The 20,186-nt window shown below is 38.7% G+C and overlaps 2 protein-coding genes across 5 annotated transcripts in view; one reads left to right on the top strand and one right to left on the bottom strand.

Moving 5' to 3' along the window:
- The window catches only part of Rbcn-3B (WD repeat-containing protein Rbcn-3B), a 128,949-nt gene that overhangs the window by 75,577 nt on the left and 33,186 nt on the right, over positions 1-20,186 (bottom strand). The gene's annotated exons all lie outside the window — the stretch shown is intronic.
- Positions 8,541-14,344, top strand: CPH4 (cuticular protein hypothetical 4). The gene is made up of 2 exons (XM_028177986.2): positions 8,541-8,698; positions 13,612-14,344. The coding sequence occupies exons 1-2, from the start codon at positions 8,687-8,689 to the stop codon at positions 14,068-14,070; spliced, it is 471 nt and encodes a 156-aa protein (XP_028033787.2). The 5' UTR covers positions 8,541-8,686; the 3' UTR covers positions 14,071-14,344.

Below are 20,186 nucleotides of genomic sequence, written 5' to 3'. Positions count from 1 at the left end.
AGGAGCAAACAGCGGAGCGCGACTGCACTGTAGCAACAAGAAAACAAATTTTTTTTTAGCCACGAGTGACAATTCGATTTTGAATTTTGAGCGTTACATCTTAATACCGGTCACTCACATTCGCACGAATACGCAAACCCGCAAGTGTAGGACGACATTTGCAAATGATTATGCAAAGTTTTCGCTGCATTCGTGGTTTTCCAAGCCGTGTCGGTTTTTTAACAGACATCAAAGCGCGCGAACCGCGATCCTTCGCGTAGTCTCCCACACATTCGTGTGACCAGTTGCGCCCAGGATTGCGAAGGCAACGGACGTTTCGCTATTTTCATAGATCGTGACGTCTACTGTGTAGCGTATCTTCATCAAAAGAAATCCCATAAAAACAGCATGGCTGTTAAATGATGTCTGGGAAAGAATTCAAAACTCTTTTTCTCTCCAATGTTCTATTGACGAATTAAAAAGGAGGAGAAATTCGTGAGACATTCGTAAACAAGTGTAGGAGGAAGCGCAAACGGGTTCGCAAATTGAGTATGCGAACCCATTTACACAGCTGCTAAGTTTGCGAATGAATGTTTGACGGCCCTTCACATTGTACGAATGTTTGCGCGCATGTGAGTGGCCGGCATAAGAGTCTAAATAATTTTATCTTTGGCCTTCACGAGTCGTAGACGCAATTAAAGCTACTTTTGTCGTTTGATTTCACGTTTTTTTTTAACTCTCGGTATATTATTTCCGATTCTACGAATACCGTTTTCGGGGTTCAAGCTGACGGCTGAGACGTTATCTGTCAGCATTTGAATATTAATTAAAACTAGAGGTCCCACAGTAGTCGAAATTTTTTTTTTTTTTTATTTTTTTTTTATTGCTTAGATGGGTGGACGAGCTCACAGCCCACCTGGTGTTAAGTGGTTACTGGAGCCCATACACATCTACAACGTAAATGCGCCACCCACCTTGAGATATAAGTTCTAAGATCTCAGTATAGTTACAACGGCTGCCCCGCCCTTCAAACCGAAACGCATTACTGCTTCACGGCAGAAATAGGCAGGGTGGTGGTACCTACCCGCGCGGACTCACAAAAGGTCCTACCACCAGTAAGGTAAGTTAAGTACTTATAAGCTAGTGACGTTTATAATTACTCTTGAGTTGTTAGGTCTCCTTCGGAGGCGCTCGGGCAGTTGTTATCAAATCCCACCCCTCCTGGCTGAGCCTTTGCTCACCCACATGTCCTGGTGAAACTGGAAAGGCCTTCACCAGTAATCTTTCAATCATAAAAAAAATAGCGTTTATAAAAATGTTCAAGGTCATACTCCACGTTAATAGTAGCCTAAGTAACGTAATTGTTTAATGTGTATTGCGAATAACATTATTTCCTTACATTATAAATTAGTTTAGTTTTCGTTATCGTGTTGTTTCTTCGTATAGTTGTAAGGACCATTGTTGCGTTGCGGTAAATGAGAGTGAACTGTATTTATTGGTTTTGATATATCTATTAGTCTTTACGTGACAAATAAAAAATATATGAATACTAGTGGACCCGGCGAACTTTGTTCCGCCACACGGTTTTTTTTATTTATTGCTTAGATGGGTGGACGAGCTCACAGCCCACCTGGTGTTAAGTGGCTACTGGAGCCCATAGACATCTACAACGTAAATGCGCCACCCATCTTTGAGATATAAGTTCTAAGGTCTCAGTATAATTACAGCGGCTACCCCACCCTTCAAACCGAAACGCATTAACTGCTTCACGGCAGAAATGGGCCGGGCGGTGGTACCTACCCGTGCGGACTCACAAGAGGTCCTACCACCAGTGATTACGCAAATTATAATTTTGCTTTTATTACACGATGTTATTTTGACTTTTATTACACGATGTTATTCCTTCACCGTGGAAGTCAATCGTGAACATTTGTTAAGTACGTATTTCATTAGAAAAATTGGTACCCGCCTGCGGGATTCGAACACCGGTGCATCGCAACAACGAATGCACCGGACGTCTTATCCTTTAGGCCACGACGACTTCAAGATTTATTTCAAACCGGTCAACTTCAAAATTCTACTATAATTAACCATAGACTACATTACGTTTAGCTGTCAGTTGCGTTTTGTTATTCCATATCAGTTGCGTTTTGTTATACCACGTTTTATGTCACTTCCCACGGGAATGTGATAAAAAGTATCCCATGTCCTTTTCCAGGTTCTAAGCTACCTCCTCACCAATTTTCAGCCAAATCAGTTCAGCCGTTCTTGAGTTATAATAAATAGTGTAACTAACCCGACTTTCTTTTATATATATAGATATGAAATCGATGCGTCGCCCTTGGCGGCTGGGATTGAAAGGGGAAAAAGTGTCATAGCGGACGTCACTAGCTGACACTTTTGACGTTCCGAAATCAAACAACCATTGTATACAATATTCAGCACATATATCTTGCTTGTAATGCGCACATGGCTTATGTTGCAAGCCAGATTTTGTTTCTTTTTACTTTTGGAACGAAGTTCCTTACGGCAGCCTTGGAGGGGATAGGGATTTTGCTGCGCGACCGAACTGAAAAAAATGTAATAGCAAAACCGTAAGAACAAGTCCGTGGAATAAAATCGTTAAATAAGACGTGCGCAGGCGCGACAGTCGTATACCCAAGCGAGTAGTGTATAATACCTTTCTCTTTCTCCCTCTTTCTTTTCGTTCTCTCATCCCTTCTCTCTCTATTTTGTAATTATTTCTATTTCTATGTAATTTTATGTTGTCAAACAAAAATAAAGAGACATATTTTGTTATTTTAATTGATAATTTGAATTACGATTTTATTTTTATTTTACGTAATTTATTATTTCCTAAAATACTGAATTTCCTAAATACTTTCCTGTACTTAAATAAAAACTAATCAGCAAAATTTAAGAGAAAAATCAAGAAAACCAACATAAAATTGAGCACGTTTTTTTTTTTGCAAATTGTGTCGATTCTACATTAGCCGAAGGAACTTCGTTCCTACCTGGTGTCCCACGACACCACATAATTATTACTTGTGTGTTTTTAAGTAGCTTTTTAGCTTGTGATATGTATTGTGTGCCTAATAAATAAATAAAAAATCCGACAATGGCCTCTATAAATGTGTTCGCATTACTCCATCATAAGCGAAGGCAATTCTGTAACTGACTACGCCGAAATAATAATAAACTTATAAAATTAGCATATGAAATGTAAATGTCTCTAGTTTAATATAAATAGGGACGAGGTCCTGGGTCTGAGGAAGGTCGACGAGAAACGAAAGCTGATGAAATATTACGCGTACATTGCGACTCGATATGACAATTGGATTCTTGAAAGGAATTTGCGGTGAAAACTTTTTTGTTGTTGAGTTGAGTTGATCTTCCATCGGGGTAGGAAAGGGTTTACTAACGTCTGTCCAAGCTAAGTCTGTAACTATACTTGAGACCTTAGAACTTATATCTCAAGGTGGGTGGCGCATTTACGTTGTAGATACCTATGGGCTCCAGTAACCACTTAACACCAGGTGGGCTGTGTGCTCGTCGATCCATCTAGGCAATAAAAAAAGCGCGTTTAAAATCTTAATAAACACTCTTGAACAGCAAACCGGAGTAACAATAAATGATTATATTTTTATCCTCTTTATACTGGTTAGGGTATTAGAGCGAAGTTATAAAATTATTATATCGTCATTGGTCCTAAATGCGTGAGCGAATTTACAAGTCATACAGTCGTTTTGGAATCCGTGAAAATGAAGTACAAAGACTTAGGTACAAACAAACATACATATCAGGCTAAATAAAAGCATTGAACTTATCTATGTGCAATGTAGATATAGTTTTTTCCCTACCTAGTCCCTGATAGCTTAAGGGATAATTAATAATAAAATAAATAAGCACAGAGAATCTGCTAACACTAGCCCTAGCAAAAGAGCAACGCTTCGCAGAATCTATCTACCAGCGAATCAGAATCGCGATCTACTGAGAAAATCCGGTCACAAATTCACGGGGCCGTGTGGGAAAAACAAAACCATCAAAATACTGTTTTTGAACGGGTCCTTACCATCATTGTTTGCATTTAATTAGTTTCCGCTTATTCTGAAATCTTATATCTTTAAAAATGCAATTCTTGTATATAAATATATGTATAATTTGAATTTCGAAAACGGCTCCAACGATTTTCATAAAATTTAGTATACAGGGGATTTCGGGGGCGATAAATCGATCTAGCTACGATTTATTTTCAGAAAATGTTGCTTTATTCGTGTTTTCAATAATCAACTTTATCGATAATCAACTTAAACTTTTTTTTTATTGAAAGAAAATAACAAATAATATAATATAATATCAATATGTAATTCGTATTTAAATATTATATAATTTCTAAAAAACACAATTTCTTAAAAAATATACCTATCTCATTCTCTAGTCATTCATAGTAGTATTCCATATTGGTCATTCTCTAAGTACCTACGTGGTAACAGCCCGTTAAATAATATTGTTTATAAGATAGCCGAGAAGGCTTAAAACAATTCGTAAGCAAAAAAAAAAACGTTTACAAATAAAGGCGTTGGCAACAACAGTTACAAAATATGTAGCAATTAACATTAATACATTTAACAGTACTAGAGGTCCCGCAGTAGTCGAAATTCGACTATAATTAATTGGAATTGTAAGTTTTTACACTATTATGATTGTATTTTATACTTCTATAATTACAAATTTCGCCACTATAAAAAATATTAACAAAGACAAACAATATTTAATCTATTCTCAATTTGACAACAGACGTCAAGAACAAAAGTTTGACAATAAATAGTATGCATGCGTGTGTGCGTCAAATATGTATGTAGTGTGTGTAATGTTTTCTTTATTGATTTAATATATCTTTTATGCATTATTTGAAAAAAATATTAGCATTGTGCACTTCTTCTCTATGTTCTCTATAAGTGTGCAAAATTTCATACTCCTCCGTCCGCGCAATTTTCGTAAAAAGGGATACAAAGTTTTTGCTTCACGTATTAATATATAGATTTCTATGCTTTTTGAAACATTCTTGGAGTGGCCTTTCGTTTTGCGATTCAGAATAATAAAAAATCTAATTAGATTTGTATGCGAAAATATTTTGTTTTTTTGTACTAATTGCTTCCTTTCAGTAACGATTAAAAATAACGTTTTTTTTGTTAATTACATACGTACTGTTAGAAACGAGAAGGCCGAACTCTTTTTAAACAAAAAAGAATTTATATAACACTACAATATATGGTAGCTAGCTGTACCCGTCCGCTTCGCTGGACATTTAAAATTAACATTATTATTTCTCACCCCCACAAAGATTCTCATCATTAACGCCCCCGCAACTGGTGTAGGGAGTCCAACACTCATATAAATGTAGTCGTCGTGGCCTAACGGATAAGACGTCCGGTGCATTCGTGTTGAGCGATGCACCGGTGTTCGAATCCCGCAGGCGGGTACCAATTTTTCAAATGAAATACGTACTCAACAAATGTTCACGATTGACTTCCACGGTGAAGGAATAACATCGTGTAATAAAAATGAAACCCGCAAAATTATAATTTGCGTAATTACTGGTGGTAGGACCTCTTGTGAGTCCGCGCGGGTGGGTACCACCACCCTGCCTATTTCTGCCGTGAAGCAGTAATGCGTTTCGGTTTGAAGGGTGGGGCAGCCGTCGTTACTATACTTGAGACCTTAGAACTTGTATCTCAAGGTGGGTGGCGCATTTACGTTGTGGATGTCTATGGGCTCCAGTAACCACTTAACATCAGGTGGGCTGTGAGCTCGTCCATCCATCTAAGCAATAAAAAAAAAATTAAAAAAAATCTTACAATGGTCTCATAAGAACATATTAGACTCAGTTCGGATCAGACATTCATCGAAGCGGGTCATATACCGATTTTCCTCATTATTTCCAGATCATTCATTATAAATCTATACTAATATATAAATCTACAGTGATTTTTACGGATGTTCCGTTATAACTACTGAACTGTGCATCCGATTGACTTGAAACTTGGTATCCATGTAGAAAATACATGTACTTAACGGATAGGCTTTTTTGTTTTTTTTTTTTTTTATTGCTTATATGGGTGGACGAGCTCACAGCCCACCTGATGTTAAGTGGTTACTGGAGCCCATAGACATCTACAACGTAAATGCGCCACCCACCTCGAGATATAAGTTCTAAGGTCTCAGTATAGTTACGACGGCTACCCCACCCTTCGAACCGAAACGCATTACTGCTTCACGGCGGAAATAAGCGGAGGGCTTATGATGAGTTTTATAAGCATTTACCTATACGGGCTAGGGATGTAACAGTACGAACGAGAAAGAAATAATCATTGCGTAATCTGAGGACGTTGCTGTGTTCTACTACAACATAACCAAAGGAGGGTCGTGATTAGATTTGTATTTTTTTCTTTGGAGCCCATGGACAGCATTATCGGAATGTCGTAGCCCATTTTTTTTTTATATCTTAAATGGGTGGATGAGCTTACAGCCCACCTGGTGTTAAGTGGTTACTGGAGTGCGTAGACATCTACAACGTAAATGCCGCGAGCCACTTTGAGACATGAGTGCTAAGGTCACTGAGACTCACAATACGTCCTACCACCAGTAAATACGCAAACTATAATTTTGCGGGTTTACCGTGGAACATTTGTTGAGTACGTAATTCATTAGAAAAATTGGTACTCGCCTGCGGGATTCGAACACCGGTGCATCGTTAGATATGAATGCACCGGACGTCTTATCCTTTAGGCCACGACGACTTCAAAATCACAATACATAAGATGAGATACTGTGATTATTTACGTCAATGTTCGTGATAAAGTAATTTTAATTAACTGACGGGTTTTTGTTACCATTGTTCGACTTATCACGCGCTCTATACGAATGAATAATACGAGAACATAACACATATAGTCGATGTCAGTTAAATATGCATTTTTTTGGCTAATAAGTTAACGGTAGGCGGCGGTTCGGTTCTGCCCCTGGCATTGCTAAAGTCCATGGGCGACGGTAACAGCTCACCATCAGGTGTGTCATATGCTCGTCTGCCTACAAGACAATGAAAAAAAAATCTACCCAAATTTCCCAGCAACAGCCAATAAACAAATCAAGGTAGGTTTTGAATCTTAACGTATTGTATGTGAGATGCTTTAACTCAAGATTCAGACTGCTCCTTAAATGTCAACATGACGTGTGCTTTGCGACAGTTTTTTTTCTCTTCATTATACACACATACAAGACGGTGTTACGTTTCCTGCTCCGCCCGGCCGATCGGCTTTGTGTTAACTAAAGGTTTGCTAACAGAACTTAGAAACATACAGAGGTGACGACGAAATTAATATATTTTTTTTCTCAGATGGGTGGTCGAGCTCACAGCCCACCTGGTGTTAAGTGGTTACTGGAGCCCATAGACATCTACAACGTAAATGCGCCACCCACCTTGAGATATAAGTTCTAAGGTCTCAAGTATAGTTACAACGGCTGCCCCACCCTTCAAACCGAAACGCATTACTGCTTCACGGCAGAAATAAGCAGGGTCGTGGTACCTACCCGCGCGGACTCACAAGAGGTCCTACCACTAGGTCAATTAAATTTATTGCTTTCATAATGAATATCGAATTTTTATTTTATTTTCTAGTATTAAATTTTTATTTGGTAAAAAAATAGCTATGGGTGCGAAAAAGTATAAGTTAATCCGGACGAATATCTTTGTGATTAAAGGTGCGTTTTATTTGGTATTTCAAGGTGGGTGGCGCATTTACGTTGTAGATGTCTATGGGTTCCAGTAACCACTTAACACCAGGTGGTCTGTGAGCTCTTCCACTCATCTAAGCAATAAAAAAATAAAAAAATCAACAGTTCGTTGTCGAGTATTTTTGTTATGATATTTTTCCAGAATATTAAACTTCAAACGGCTCTCCTGTAAAGTTGCAAAAAAATCACATAAACCAATAGCCTTTTTCACCCCCTGATAAAGTCTGCAAAATGTACGCGCAATTTACTGAGGATGCAAACCTAGTTCGGTATTTTAAATAATCAATTAATAAGATATGTTTTAACAAAAACCGACTTCAAATAGAAAAAAAAGAAATTCCAAAACAAATTAATATAAGCTAAAAAAAAAACATCGAAATGGGTTGGCGTGATATTGAGTTATTGAGTAACTATTCATCTATTTGTCGTGCACGTACTTAATGCAAATTTAAGACTTATGTGGTTTTCTCATGGATACCATTATCAGAACTGGACTAAATTGAAATGGGACCACACGGGAAGCGTCAGCTTTCTAATAAAAAAAGAATGATCAAAATCGATTCACCCAGTCAAAAGTTATGAGGTAAGAAACATAAAAAAAACATAGTCGAATTGAGAACCTCCTCCTTTTTTAAAGTCGGTTAAAAATTTAACTATGACACGATTTCACATTTCACTTCAACTAGAGACATTTACCGCTAAGCTGAAGGCAAACTTTCAAATGTATACCCCAATTTAAAAAAAAGGCCGTATCTAAACAATTTACAGCACTATATCCGAACAGAATATTCGCGCTACAAGCCCATCGCACCCCGTACTCTCGATACACCCAACCGGCACACGTATATAAGAACCGACTGTAACATTGAAAAGCATTCAGTAGCTATCGAGCAGTCTAAGCAAGAAGTGCACGATGAGATTCCTGGTACGGTAAAAATCATTGCTTTAAAAAAAAAAAACAATTGACAGATGACAACGGAAGGCGTTTGAAAAAATATTTCGCGCCATTTCTCTGTTTGACGTGTTTAACGTCAAACTCGACGATGCTTGTCAAACTTTGATGTTTTATTTATGCATTCCGTTGTCATTTGTTTTTGTTATTAATGCTTTTATTAATAACATTTAAAAGTTAAATTTATGAGAAAGTTGAAACTTTAAAGTAATTTAAGGAATGTTTTCTAATGCCATTAACGCACAACATATCTGCTTTTTTTCCTCCGCTTCCGATTTTAATGATAATGTTTCAATAATAATAAGTTTCAATATTTCTGCCATTCCTTCTATTTGTCAGGATTTATAGCATTGAAAAAAATAACTGTGTCCCGTTTAAATAACAATAAATCGTTCTTGGCAATTTAAAAATATTTAATCTCCGGAATTAATAAAAAAAAATTAAACATATTTTTATTATTTCCTACAAGCTTAAAGAGTTCAATCACACGAAAAAATGCATTCAAAATGATTACCAAAGATACTAGAACATAGCTTCACAATGAAAACATTTACAAATCGACCTTATTTCCAAAGTCGATAGAGTACTCAATCCCAAATTTTTAACAATTTATCAACAATTACTCAATAGCATTCGAAACTGTATTTCGTTTGACAAACGATTAGCATCTTTATTTTGTGCACGTTAAACGCTATTTCAATTTAAATCGACGAACAATAGGTCAATCGAATTCGGACGTATTACGTACGTGCATACCTCGATGTTACAATGAATGCAAATATTTCTGTTCGCGGTCAAGGTCGTTGCGAGTTATTTAAATATAGCATGCTATTTTTAATAACGTTGCCGTGCAATAAGCTATTTATAAATTTGAAAAACTTTACGCGGATATGAAGGTTTTGTAAATGACTTGTTATAAAATGCACAAAAAGCTTTCATTACTTAAACAAAATCAAATAAAAAAAAATTATTCAACATAAGTGAAAGTACATACTTGCTGAACGTCAAAATGAACTACTGCCAGTTCACAAAAAGTAGCCTCCGTCCCGAGGACTGGCAACAAACTCAGCGGGCATGTCTTTTTTTTTGAATATTAGATGTTTTTTTATATATGAGATTTTTTTTAAATATTAATTTTTACAAGCGGTATTATAACGTAACAATTATTTCAATATTGAAATGCCCTGAGCGAGTAACTCATTACATGGATTCAAACAGTAACTCGGAATTATTACAATATAACCAACATTAAATCCACAATTTTATTCTAGAAAATTCCGTTGATTTTTATTCGTTTAAGTGTTTTAAATTATTTTTTTTGGTAAATTGTAAAGTGAATCAGAATCGTGCACCAAAAATAGACCTAGACGCTACAGAATCATTCAAAAATCATGTTCTAAGACATATCTTACATCAGGTACTTTTTTCATTCCCGTAATGCTGCTACAATGCTGAATATAAATCGCTTATGTCAGCTACCCTTCAGTTCCATTGCGTGTTCCCAAAATTCTCGCTCATAATATCGACTTTTTTATGCTCAGTCAATCATAACAAAACCGTTATATGTTCACGTTAGGCTATTAGCGTGGTAGACTAGTAATAATTTCAATTCGAGCAAAGTCACTTTCCATCCTATAAGTGAACAAAAATAAATTAAGCTTCACTGCTTTTACTGGTGGTAGGACCTCTTGTGAGTCCGCGCGGGTAGGTACCACCGCCCTGCCTAATTCTGCCGTGAAGCAGTAATGCGTTTCGGTTTGAAGGGTGGGACAGCCGTTGTAACTATACTGAGATCTTAGAACTTATATCTCAAGGTGGGTGGCGCATTTACGTTGTAGATGTCCATGGGCTCCAGCAACCACTTAACACCAGGTGGGCTGTGAGCTCGTCCACCCATCTAAGCAATAAAAAAACTTCAATAAAGTTGCCTTGGGCATCGTCAATGCTTCTCGACAACGGCTCAAAGAAACAGTTTGCTCGTCTAACTTCAATGGCAGTCAAAAACCTTGGAATATTCTTTTCAAGTTTAACCAACTAATTATAATTACAAATCGCAATTGTACCATTACAACACGTACAGCTCGTCACACGTACCGCCCTATAACGATATTACGGTCAATGCCGTATACTATTTTCGGCCTAAAACAAAACTCGGGCTGAATGCAGACATAACACGAGCCTTATCTCGGCTTCAAACGTGCTAAGCCAGACTTAGATGTAGCAATGGGATTTCGAATAAGCTTAGCGTTTGCAAAATTTTAGATGAGAAATATTCTTTTGTGCGATGTGTGATTATTTTTTTAGTCTAATCAATTGTCATGCTTGATTGTATTGTTGCAATGGAATTTGTAGAAATTCCGAAAAGCTGACGTGAGATTAAAAGTGATTACCTAGTCTTGTTCGCGCCAAAATAATAGTTTTTTTTTTTTTTTTAATATAAACTAGCGACCCGCCCTCACTTCGCATCGGAAACTGTAATTTATTATTGATTTCTCCACTATTTAATGGATGTTATTATACATATAAACCTTCCTCTTCAATCGCTCTATCTATTAAAAAAAAACCGCATCAAAATCCTTTGCGTAGTTTTAAAGATTTAAGCATACATAGCGATATAGGGACAGAGAAAGCGATTTTGTTTTATACTATGTAGTGATTTTCATATCTGTTTTAGATTAATGCTGGCATTATGATCGAAATTCGGTCATAATCAGTAACGTTCCGTTATTTCATTCTATGCATTACATAAAATTTCACCTTGCTATTGGCACTTAATATTACTATTACTATTAGCGTAGAATAAAAATGTCGCTTGACAAATCAAGGAAAATGGCACTTGGCTACTCTGCCTCTGCCTAAATGCGAAATCATCTTAAATCGATGCCTCCAATGAACACTACGCTAACTCCAAATTCGTAGATTTACAGGAGGAGCGTTTAAACGAAAAAAGTTGATAAAATCTTTATTATTGCAGATATATTTATGGTTTTTTTTTTGTGTAACTAGCTGATTTACTCTTGCTTCGAACCCCATCAATAATGATTTGTGATACTTTTAAAATAGTGAAGCGATTTGCGTGAAAAACGAAACTTTCAAAATTTTGAGCTAGAGTAGTGCTCATTGGAGGCATCGAAATTATGATTTAGTGGCACTTGGCTTCTATACGATATTAATAAATAAATAAATAAAGAATTACTAACGATCACGCCACGTTAACTGGTCCCGTGATAAGTTCGTAAAGAACTTGTGTTACAGGTACCAGATAACGGAAATAAATGTAAGATTTTTATTATACACATACATATATTTAATATACATACATAACCCTGGAAAAGACATTTATATTTATCGTACAAATATCTTCCCTTGGCGGGATTCGAACCCGCGAATTTTAACGTTATTAAAAGTAGCAGCGATAACAGCAAGGCTTAATTATTATTTTTTGTTAAACGTTACGTTAAAGCTATTTAACAAAACGTAATAATAAAAAAATAATGATTGCATGTTCCGACGCTTTTTCTTTTAACCGCACCATTATAAAAATCCATAATTGGTATTTAACAAGCTATATTGCCGCGTAATTACAATTTCAGCTATTAAAATGAAGTGTCAAATTAAATTTGAATCTAAGTCAATTTAACAACGGTAATTACGGCGTGACGTAGCATATAGCTGCCGTTTTTTTTTTGTAGCACAATATCTATTATCATGTTGATTACGAATCGCCAGAGGAAATACGTTAATTTATTTATTTATTTATACTTATTGTACACAAAAAGAAAATACAATAAAAACAGATTTAAAGAATGTCTAAATACTATGTACAAAGGCGAGCTTAACTCATTCATGAGTTTTCTTCCAGCAAACCATTAGCAGAGAGAAATACGATGTATAAGAGGGGAATAGTGTACAATATAAGAGCTATTAAAGCATCATTTTTAAACTAAGCATAAATATCTAATATTAAATGAAAAATACATATATAAATAAAAATACATAAAACAATAACTTAAATACGATTAAAGTGACAGGAACTGTTTCTTCATTTGACTCTTAAAAACTTCTAGAGAGGAACTAGCACGAATAGGTTGAGGGAGAGAATTCCATAATCGCACTGCTTGTATTGTGAAAGAGCCATTATAGCGACTATAGCTGTGTATGAGAGTTTTTAAATGTTCATGAACGCTCATTGAAAATCTAAGCGTTAATTCGTTACATGTTTATCGTATTAATTTACATTAATTTAACGGTTTTAATTGCATTCAAGGTCTGCAATTGTCTTATTAATACATGCTTTAAATCACTGAATACCAATCGCAATATAATCGAGAGACAAATATATTAAGTAACTAGCCGACCCGGCAGACTTCGTAGTGCCTCAATCAATTAATAAAAGACCTAAACGTTTGTATAAAATAAACTTAATACAAACAAAAGGAATCCGTCCGACGGGGCACACATCAAAAGAAAAACAAAATTGTTATTTTTATTTAATTCCGAGCATTTTCATATTTATCTACCTTCTAAACCTTCTCTGGACTTCCTCAAATAATTCAAGACGAAAATTAGTCAAATCGGTCCAGCTGTTCTCGAGTTTTAGCGAGACTAACGAACAGCAATTCATTTTTATATATATAGACTAGCGACCCGCCCTCGCTTCGCTTCGGAAACATTAAAACACAGATGAAACAAAAAAAAAAAATAAAAAAAAAAATAAAAAAAGTAGCCTATGTTCATCAGGGACAATGTCGGCTTCTAATGGAAAAAGAATTTTTCAAATCGGTCCAGTAGTTTCGGAGCCTATTCGAAACAAACAAACAAACAAATCTTTCCTCTTTATAATATTAGTATAGATTGAGTACTAATTATAATGAAATTTTCAACAGATCGCTTTTGTTGCCATCATCGGCTATGCTTCGGCTGGAGCCATCCTCTCCCATCTCGCGTACGGCGTGAACCCCGGTGACGCACAGGCCGCCGCCATTGACGCCACCGTCGCAGCCCAGGACACCGCCCGCGCCATCAACGAGGGACACGCCCGCGCCGCTGAAGCTGTCGTCCAACATAACACTGAAGCCGTCCGCCAGGCCGCCGAAGCCTCCCGCGAGATTCACGAAACCGCCTACTGGAACGGCGTCGCCGCTACCCAGAACGCTGTCGCCGCCGCCCAATCCCACTCCGCCGCTATCAGCGGTGCCGCCGCCGCCGTGCGGGCTGCCCACCTCGCCTCTCCCTTGGTCACTGCCCCCTATGGCATCGCCGCACCTTACGGAATCGCCGCGCCCTACACCGCTTATGGCGCTTATGGCGTCGCCCCCTACGGCCTCGGCGTCCACGCTTGGTAAACCGATCACGACCGCGAGCCGTTATTTTCTAATATCAGCTACGCAAAAATAGCATGCTTTTTTTCAATAGCAGATATTATTGAATAACGTTGCACGATCGGCCTTGTCAACTATTAATGCTTTAGTAATTGACAACGTCGTGCCGGGCGTCGGTCGGGTCTGGTAACATCGGTCAGCGGTCGGTATTTCCCGGATCCCCGGTTGGCGCTTAGTGTTGCCATTTCTTCAAAAACTCTTCTCGGATTTATTGCTCAACGATAATCAAGTTTTTTTTTAAATAAATAAAGTAACTCTCTTTGTTAATAAAAGTCATGCCATCACTGCCAAATATACACATACAATATACATGTGTAAATAAACACATTTCTATACAATTCGTCTATTCATTTAACTTGTCCTTTCACCTTTCTTCTGACCTTCCTTTCAACTGTACGAAGATGACCATTATGATGACCTTTTTCCCCAATCTATTCGCTGGTACCCTAGGGGGCTATTACAGCTACGCGGTGGGTGAGCTCACGGGTTTAACCTGAGAGAATTTGCTAACACTAGCCCTAGCCAGAGCTACCGCCTTCACTGAATCTACCACCACCGGATCTAAATCGCAACCCATTGAGAATATCCAGCGAGAACCTCAGAGGGTAGTGTTTAGAACACATAACGTCGTTGCTAAAACCACCAAATGAGTTCCGAATATCTGATATTAAATAAAGCATACTTTCCAATTGGCTCATTCCTTGATCCAAAATTTTTTTATTAATTTTTTATTAATTATAATATGAGCTTCAAGTCTAATCTGGCTCGCTTTGGTGGCCAATCTCTGATTTGAGTTTTATGCCATTGATACCAAAGGATGACTGACATGCTAGGCCAATCTGAAGGTTTCCTAAAAATTTCACCAAAATAAATAGACGTTGACATTTATATAAATATAATATTAAATATAAATATAAAAAATATATATTTTATTATTGCTTAGATGGGTGGACGAGCTCACAGCCCACCTGGTGTTAAGTGGTTACTGGAGCCCATAGACAACTATAACGTAAATGCGCCACCCACCTTGAGATATAAGTTCTAAGGTCTCAAGTATAGTTACAACGGCTGCCCCACCCTTCAAAACCGAAACGCATTACTGCTTCACGGCAGAAATAGGCAGGGTGGTGGTACCTACCCGCGCGGACTCAGAAGAGGTCCTACCACCAGTAATTACGCAAATTATAATTTTGCGGGTTTGATTTTTATTACACGATGTTTCACCGTCGAAGTCAATCGTGAACATTTGTTGAGTAATTTCATTAGAAAAATTGGTACCCGCCTGAGATTCGAACACCGGTGCATCTTTCAAGACGAATACACCGGACGCCTTATCCTTTAGGCCACGGTGACTTACGTAGCTAGCTCTTAAACGAGTTAAAATTATTAACATGGAAAGATGTGTTTTAAATGGATTCTTTAAATTACATTTGTAGGAAAAATTGTACATTGTGTTCGTTGTCAGTGCAACAGCTGTCATTAATGGGAGTACTACAGGACTGCCGTACGAGAACCCAACAAAACGAAGAGCTTTTACCGGAGGTTTTTTTTTACCTAAGCTGATAGCTTTGAGAGGATATTTCAGCGTAACCTTAACTAGTAGGTGAGCTCACGGGGCTCAAACCTGACGACGTTGCTAACACGAACCCTAACAAGAGCCGTGCTTCCACTGAGAAGATCCGGCGAGAAACTCAATATAAAATGTAGGTGAGCTCACGGGGCTCAAACCTGACGACGTTGCTAACACGAACCCTAACAAGAGCCGTGCTTCCACTGAGAAGATCCGGCGAGAAACTCAATATAAAATGTAGGTGAGCTCACGGGGCTCAAACCTGACGACGTTGCTAACACGAACCCTAACAAGAGCCGTGCTTCCACTGAGAAGATCCGGCGAGAAACTCAATATAAAATGTAGGTGAGCTCACGGGGCTCAAACCTGACGACGTTGCTAACACGAACCCTAACAAGAGCCGTGCTTCCACTGAGAAGATCCGGCGAGAAACTCAATATAAAATGTAGGTGAGCTCACGGGGCTCAAACCTGACGACGTTGCTAACACGAACCCTAACAAGAGCCGTGCTTCCACTGAGAAGATCCGGCGAGAAACTCAATATAAAATGTATTTTACATTGCTTACGATAGGTGGTACACGAGCTCTTAGCGCGCCTGATGTCAAACGGTTACCGGACTCCATAGACATAAAAAATGTAAAAAAATACCATCCCGCTTCAAACATGAGTTATAAGTCCCAGTTTTTACAGTACACCAGCTGCCCCACCCTTCAAATCGAAACGCAATACTGCATCATGGCAGAAATAGCCAGGGCAGTGGTACCTACACGCATAAACCCACAAGACGTCCTATTACAAATATTAACACAAATTAGAAACGCCAGTGTGATTATATATACACGATGTTATTCTTTCACGGCAGAAATAGTCAGTGTGGTGGCACTTACCCGTGCGTACTCACAAGACGTTCTGTCATCAGTAAAACTGCACGGGAGTCATTAGAGCAAGATGAAGTGCGCATACCCACCACATTAGTTTATTAGTTTTTTTTTTAAGTGAAACTTCTATAGGCGCGGTGAGAATAAAATTTAACTCGCGACAGATTCGTTACGGCTAGAGAGAAAAGATACAATTTAGGAAGAGCGAGAGTGAGAAAATAGACAGATCGTCTCGCGAACCACTCGACCGTGGAGAGAGGGAAAGGACAAAGCGAGCTAGGTCGTTTCTCTTATGCACAGCATTCCTTATTACAAAAGACATATGATTTAAGGATGAAAAATGAAAACAACCACAATACTACACAGCGCAAAAGAAGTTTCACTTCTTTCACGTGCACCAAGTTGCACGTCCACAATTTTTTTTATTTTTAATACATTGCCATCATTAGGTGAATGCCGCCACTCAACTTAAGATACCTAAAGTCCTAAGCCTAAGTGTCCGTTTTTATAGTCCAACGGCATCCCTAGACTTCAAACCGTAACGCAATACTGCTGCACGGCGGCAATAGCCAGGACAACGGTACCTACCCTGCGAGCGCACAAGACGTCCTATTGCGAATAATTACACTAATTAAAATATTTCGGCGGTTGGATTGTAATCAAACTATGTTATTATTTCATCGTGTAAATCATTCGTGAACCTTAAGTACATATTTAGTTAAAATAAATTAGGTAGAATAGCCTCTCGAGGGTACTGGCAATAGGCAGGCAAACAGAAAATAAAAAAATAAAAAATCGGTACTCGTTCGCGGGATTCGAACATCGACACAGTTGATTTGCTCAATACGAATTCACCGGGCGTCTTATCATTTGGGCCACGATGACTTCGAAGTAAATAAGAGCCTTTAGTAAAATAACAATAAAAAACCCGATTTCATAGTTTAATCTCGCGTTTATTATCTCCATTTCATTAATACCGACGTTGTGGTCACGGACAACTAAGGTCTTCTTTATTCATCGATAATTTAGTATTTGTGCAACTACCGTCAAGTTCATTATAAAAAAAAACATGACATTTACGAGAGACGTTTAATTATGTTTACGACTCAGGAAAACCAGTGAAAACACTAGAGTACATAATGTTGGGGTTCAAGGGGAAGTTTGTAGAGTTCCAAAGAGTATGTTGTTTGAGCACCTTTATTATATTGTTGAAGCACAGATGGTAACGTCTTAACGAGTGTGTGTTGCGAAGTGTACTGCTCTAAGAATATATTAAAATAACCTGACACCACAATGACGACGCACGGTGTGTCCACGTATTGGTTAGGTATGTGCAAACCGTACACATAATATAACTAAAAGCACCTTGAGCCCGCGGTCTGCCGCCAACATCTGCATACCTTCAAGTCCTTGATGCTCACGCGGGCAGTCCGTGGAGGTTCAGTCCTATGCCCGAAAAAAGGCTTACTTAACTGAATTCATGTCTTAAGGTGGTCGACAACATTTACGCTCGATGTCTATGGGCTCTGTCTCTGGCTATGTCTGAATGTTGGGCGACTTAAGTAAAGCCTGAAAGAGAAGTGCATGCGGCAGAGATGCAAATGTTGAGATGGATGTGTGGAGTGACGAGAATGGACAAGATAAGGAATGATTATATCAGAAGCTCCGGTGATTGACAAATTAAAGAACGGACGGTTAGCGTGGTATGGACATGGATGCGTAGAGAGAAGATGCATGTGACTAGGAGATGTATGGGAATCGTAGTACAAGGCAGAGGGGGAAGAGGCCGACGGAAGAAGACATAGATGGAGTGTGTGAATGACGATATTAGAAAGAGAGAGAGGAGTGAGTGTTAAGCTGACGGCTGATAGACGAGAATGGAAGAGAAAAATTAGCGGTACCGACCCCACCTAGTGGGATACGGTGAAGAAAAAAGAAGATATCTATGGGCTCCACTGACCAACCCCAGCTAGACAGCGGCTTGGCTCTGCCCCTAGTATTACTGACGTCCATGAGTGACTGTAACCACTCACCATTAAGTGGGCCGTATGTTCGTCTGTCTACAAAGACAATAAAAAAAAAAAAAATTTATTGCTTAGATGGGCGGACGAGCTCACAGCCCACCTGGTGTTAAGCGGTTACTGGAGCCCATGGACATCTACAACGTAAATGCGCCACCCACCTTGAGATATAAGTTCTAAGATCTCAGGCAACAACGGCTGTCTCACCCTTCAAACCGAAACGCATTACTGCTGCACGGCAGAAATAGGCGGGGCGGTGGTACCTACCCGCGCGGGTATGCCTTATAGAAAAACAATGAAGTCTACAACATGAAGACCGAATAAAAAGTACAAATTCCATACCGAAACGACCTTTAAGAGGTAATTACAATATGAACTTATTACTGTATTTAAACATAGTTCGCTTGATATCTGGTCCGCCTTGACGAGGGCGTAGGCTTTGGGATCGCGTGTACACACGAGTAGAAAAGCTGCGCAGCATGTCTGTGGACTGTTTTTTTTTTCCTACGTAAGCTGGAGCCTAGAAAGGCTATTCCAGCGTAACCGTAACTAGTAGGTGAGCTCACGAGGCTCAAACCTGACGACGATGCTAACACGAACCCTAGCAAGAGCCGTGCTTCGCAGAATCTACCACCGGACCGGAAACGCGACCCACTGAGAAGATCCGGCGAGAAACTCAGTGGGCTGTGTCTGAGAGTTAATTTACTCGTAGAGCCCTTCGTCGCAAGCGACGGGTTCGACGAGAATGGTGACCGGTGCTTGAAGTACCTAGAAGCACCGTTAGTAGATCGGGAGGATCCGAGATGACGTGTTTTGGGCGACGTCGACTGCTTTCCATTCTTTCCGCAGGATCGGGAATGTAGTTACCGGCGGCCACGATGAGAGGGTTCTCGTGTCGTGCCGCTTTATCGAAGTGGGGTGGACTATATTTTTGTGTGCTAGCTTCAATAAAAACTAGATTCAGGGCGAAGGATTTTTATTTCTTGATGTACACAATACGTGATCGTACGACCAATTTTTGTTTTTTATACAACTGCAACTAGCTGTGTTGCCACTTATTAGCGTGTGTGGGTTTTTTTATTGCTTAGATGGGTGGACGAGCTCACAGCCCACCTGGTGTTAAGTGGTTGCTGGAGCCCATAGACATCTACAACGTAAATGCTCCACCCATCTTGAGATATGAGTTCTAAGGTCTCAGTATAGTTACAACGGCTGCCTCGCCTTTTAAACCGAAACGCATTACTGCTTCACGGCTGAAGTAGGCAGGGTGGTGGTACCTACCCGTGCAGACTCACGAGGTCCTACCACCAGTAATTACGCAAATTAGATTAAGCAATAAAAGCTATCCACTGTGAACAGCATTAGCTGAGTCACCCCCTTTACCTTTTTTTCATTATTCTTTTTTTATCTACCTGTAATCATATAAATCTGTGTGAAAGGTTTTAAAGTAATTAAGTTTTATTTATTTTATTATTAAACAACCAAACCATAAATCACCTTACGATCGCACACAATAAAAAAAACCTTTAGAATAAAATAGTTTCCGAGTGATCAAATCCACCAACACGCGCGACGTTATACCCTCCCCTATGTACAGCGCAATGCTTAAC

The sequence above is a fragment of the Bombyx mandarina genome, chromosome 02, assembly GCF_030267445.1.
Source record: "Bombyx mandarina strain Sakado chromosome 02, ASM3026744v2".
NCBI lineage: Eukaryota > Metazoa > Arthropoda > Insecta > Lepidoptera > Bombycidae > Bombyx > Bombyx mandarina.
Note: the sequence above shows the minus strand (reverse complement) of the source record. Positions and strands in the feature narration are given on the sequence as shown.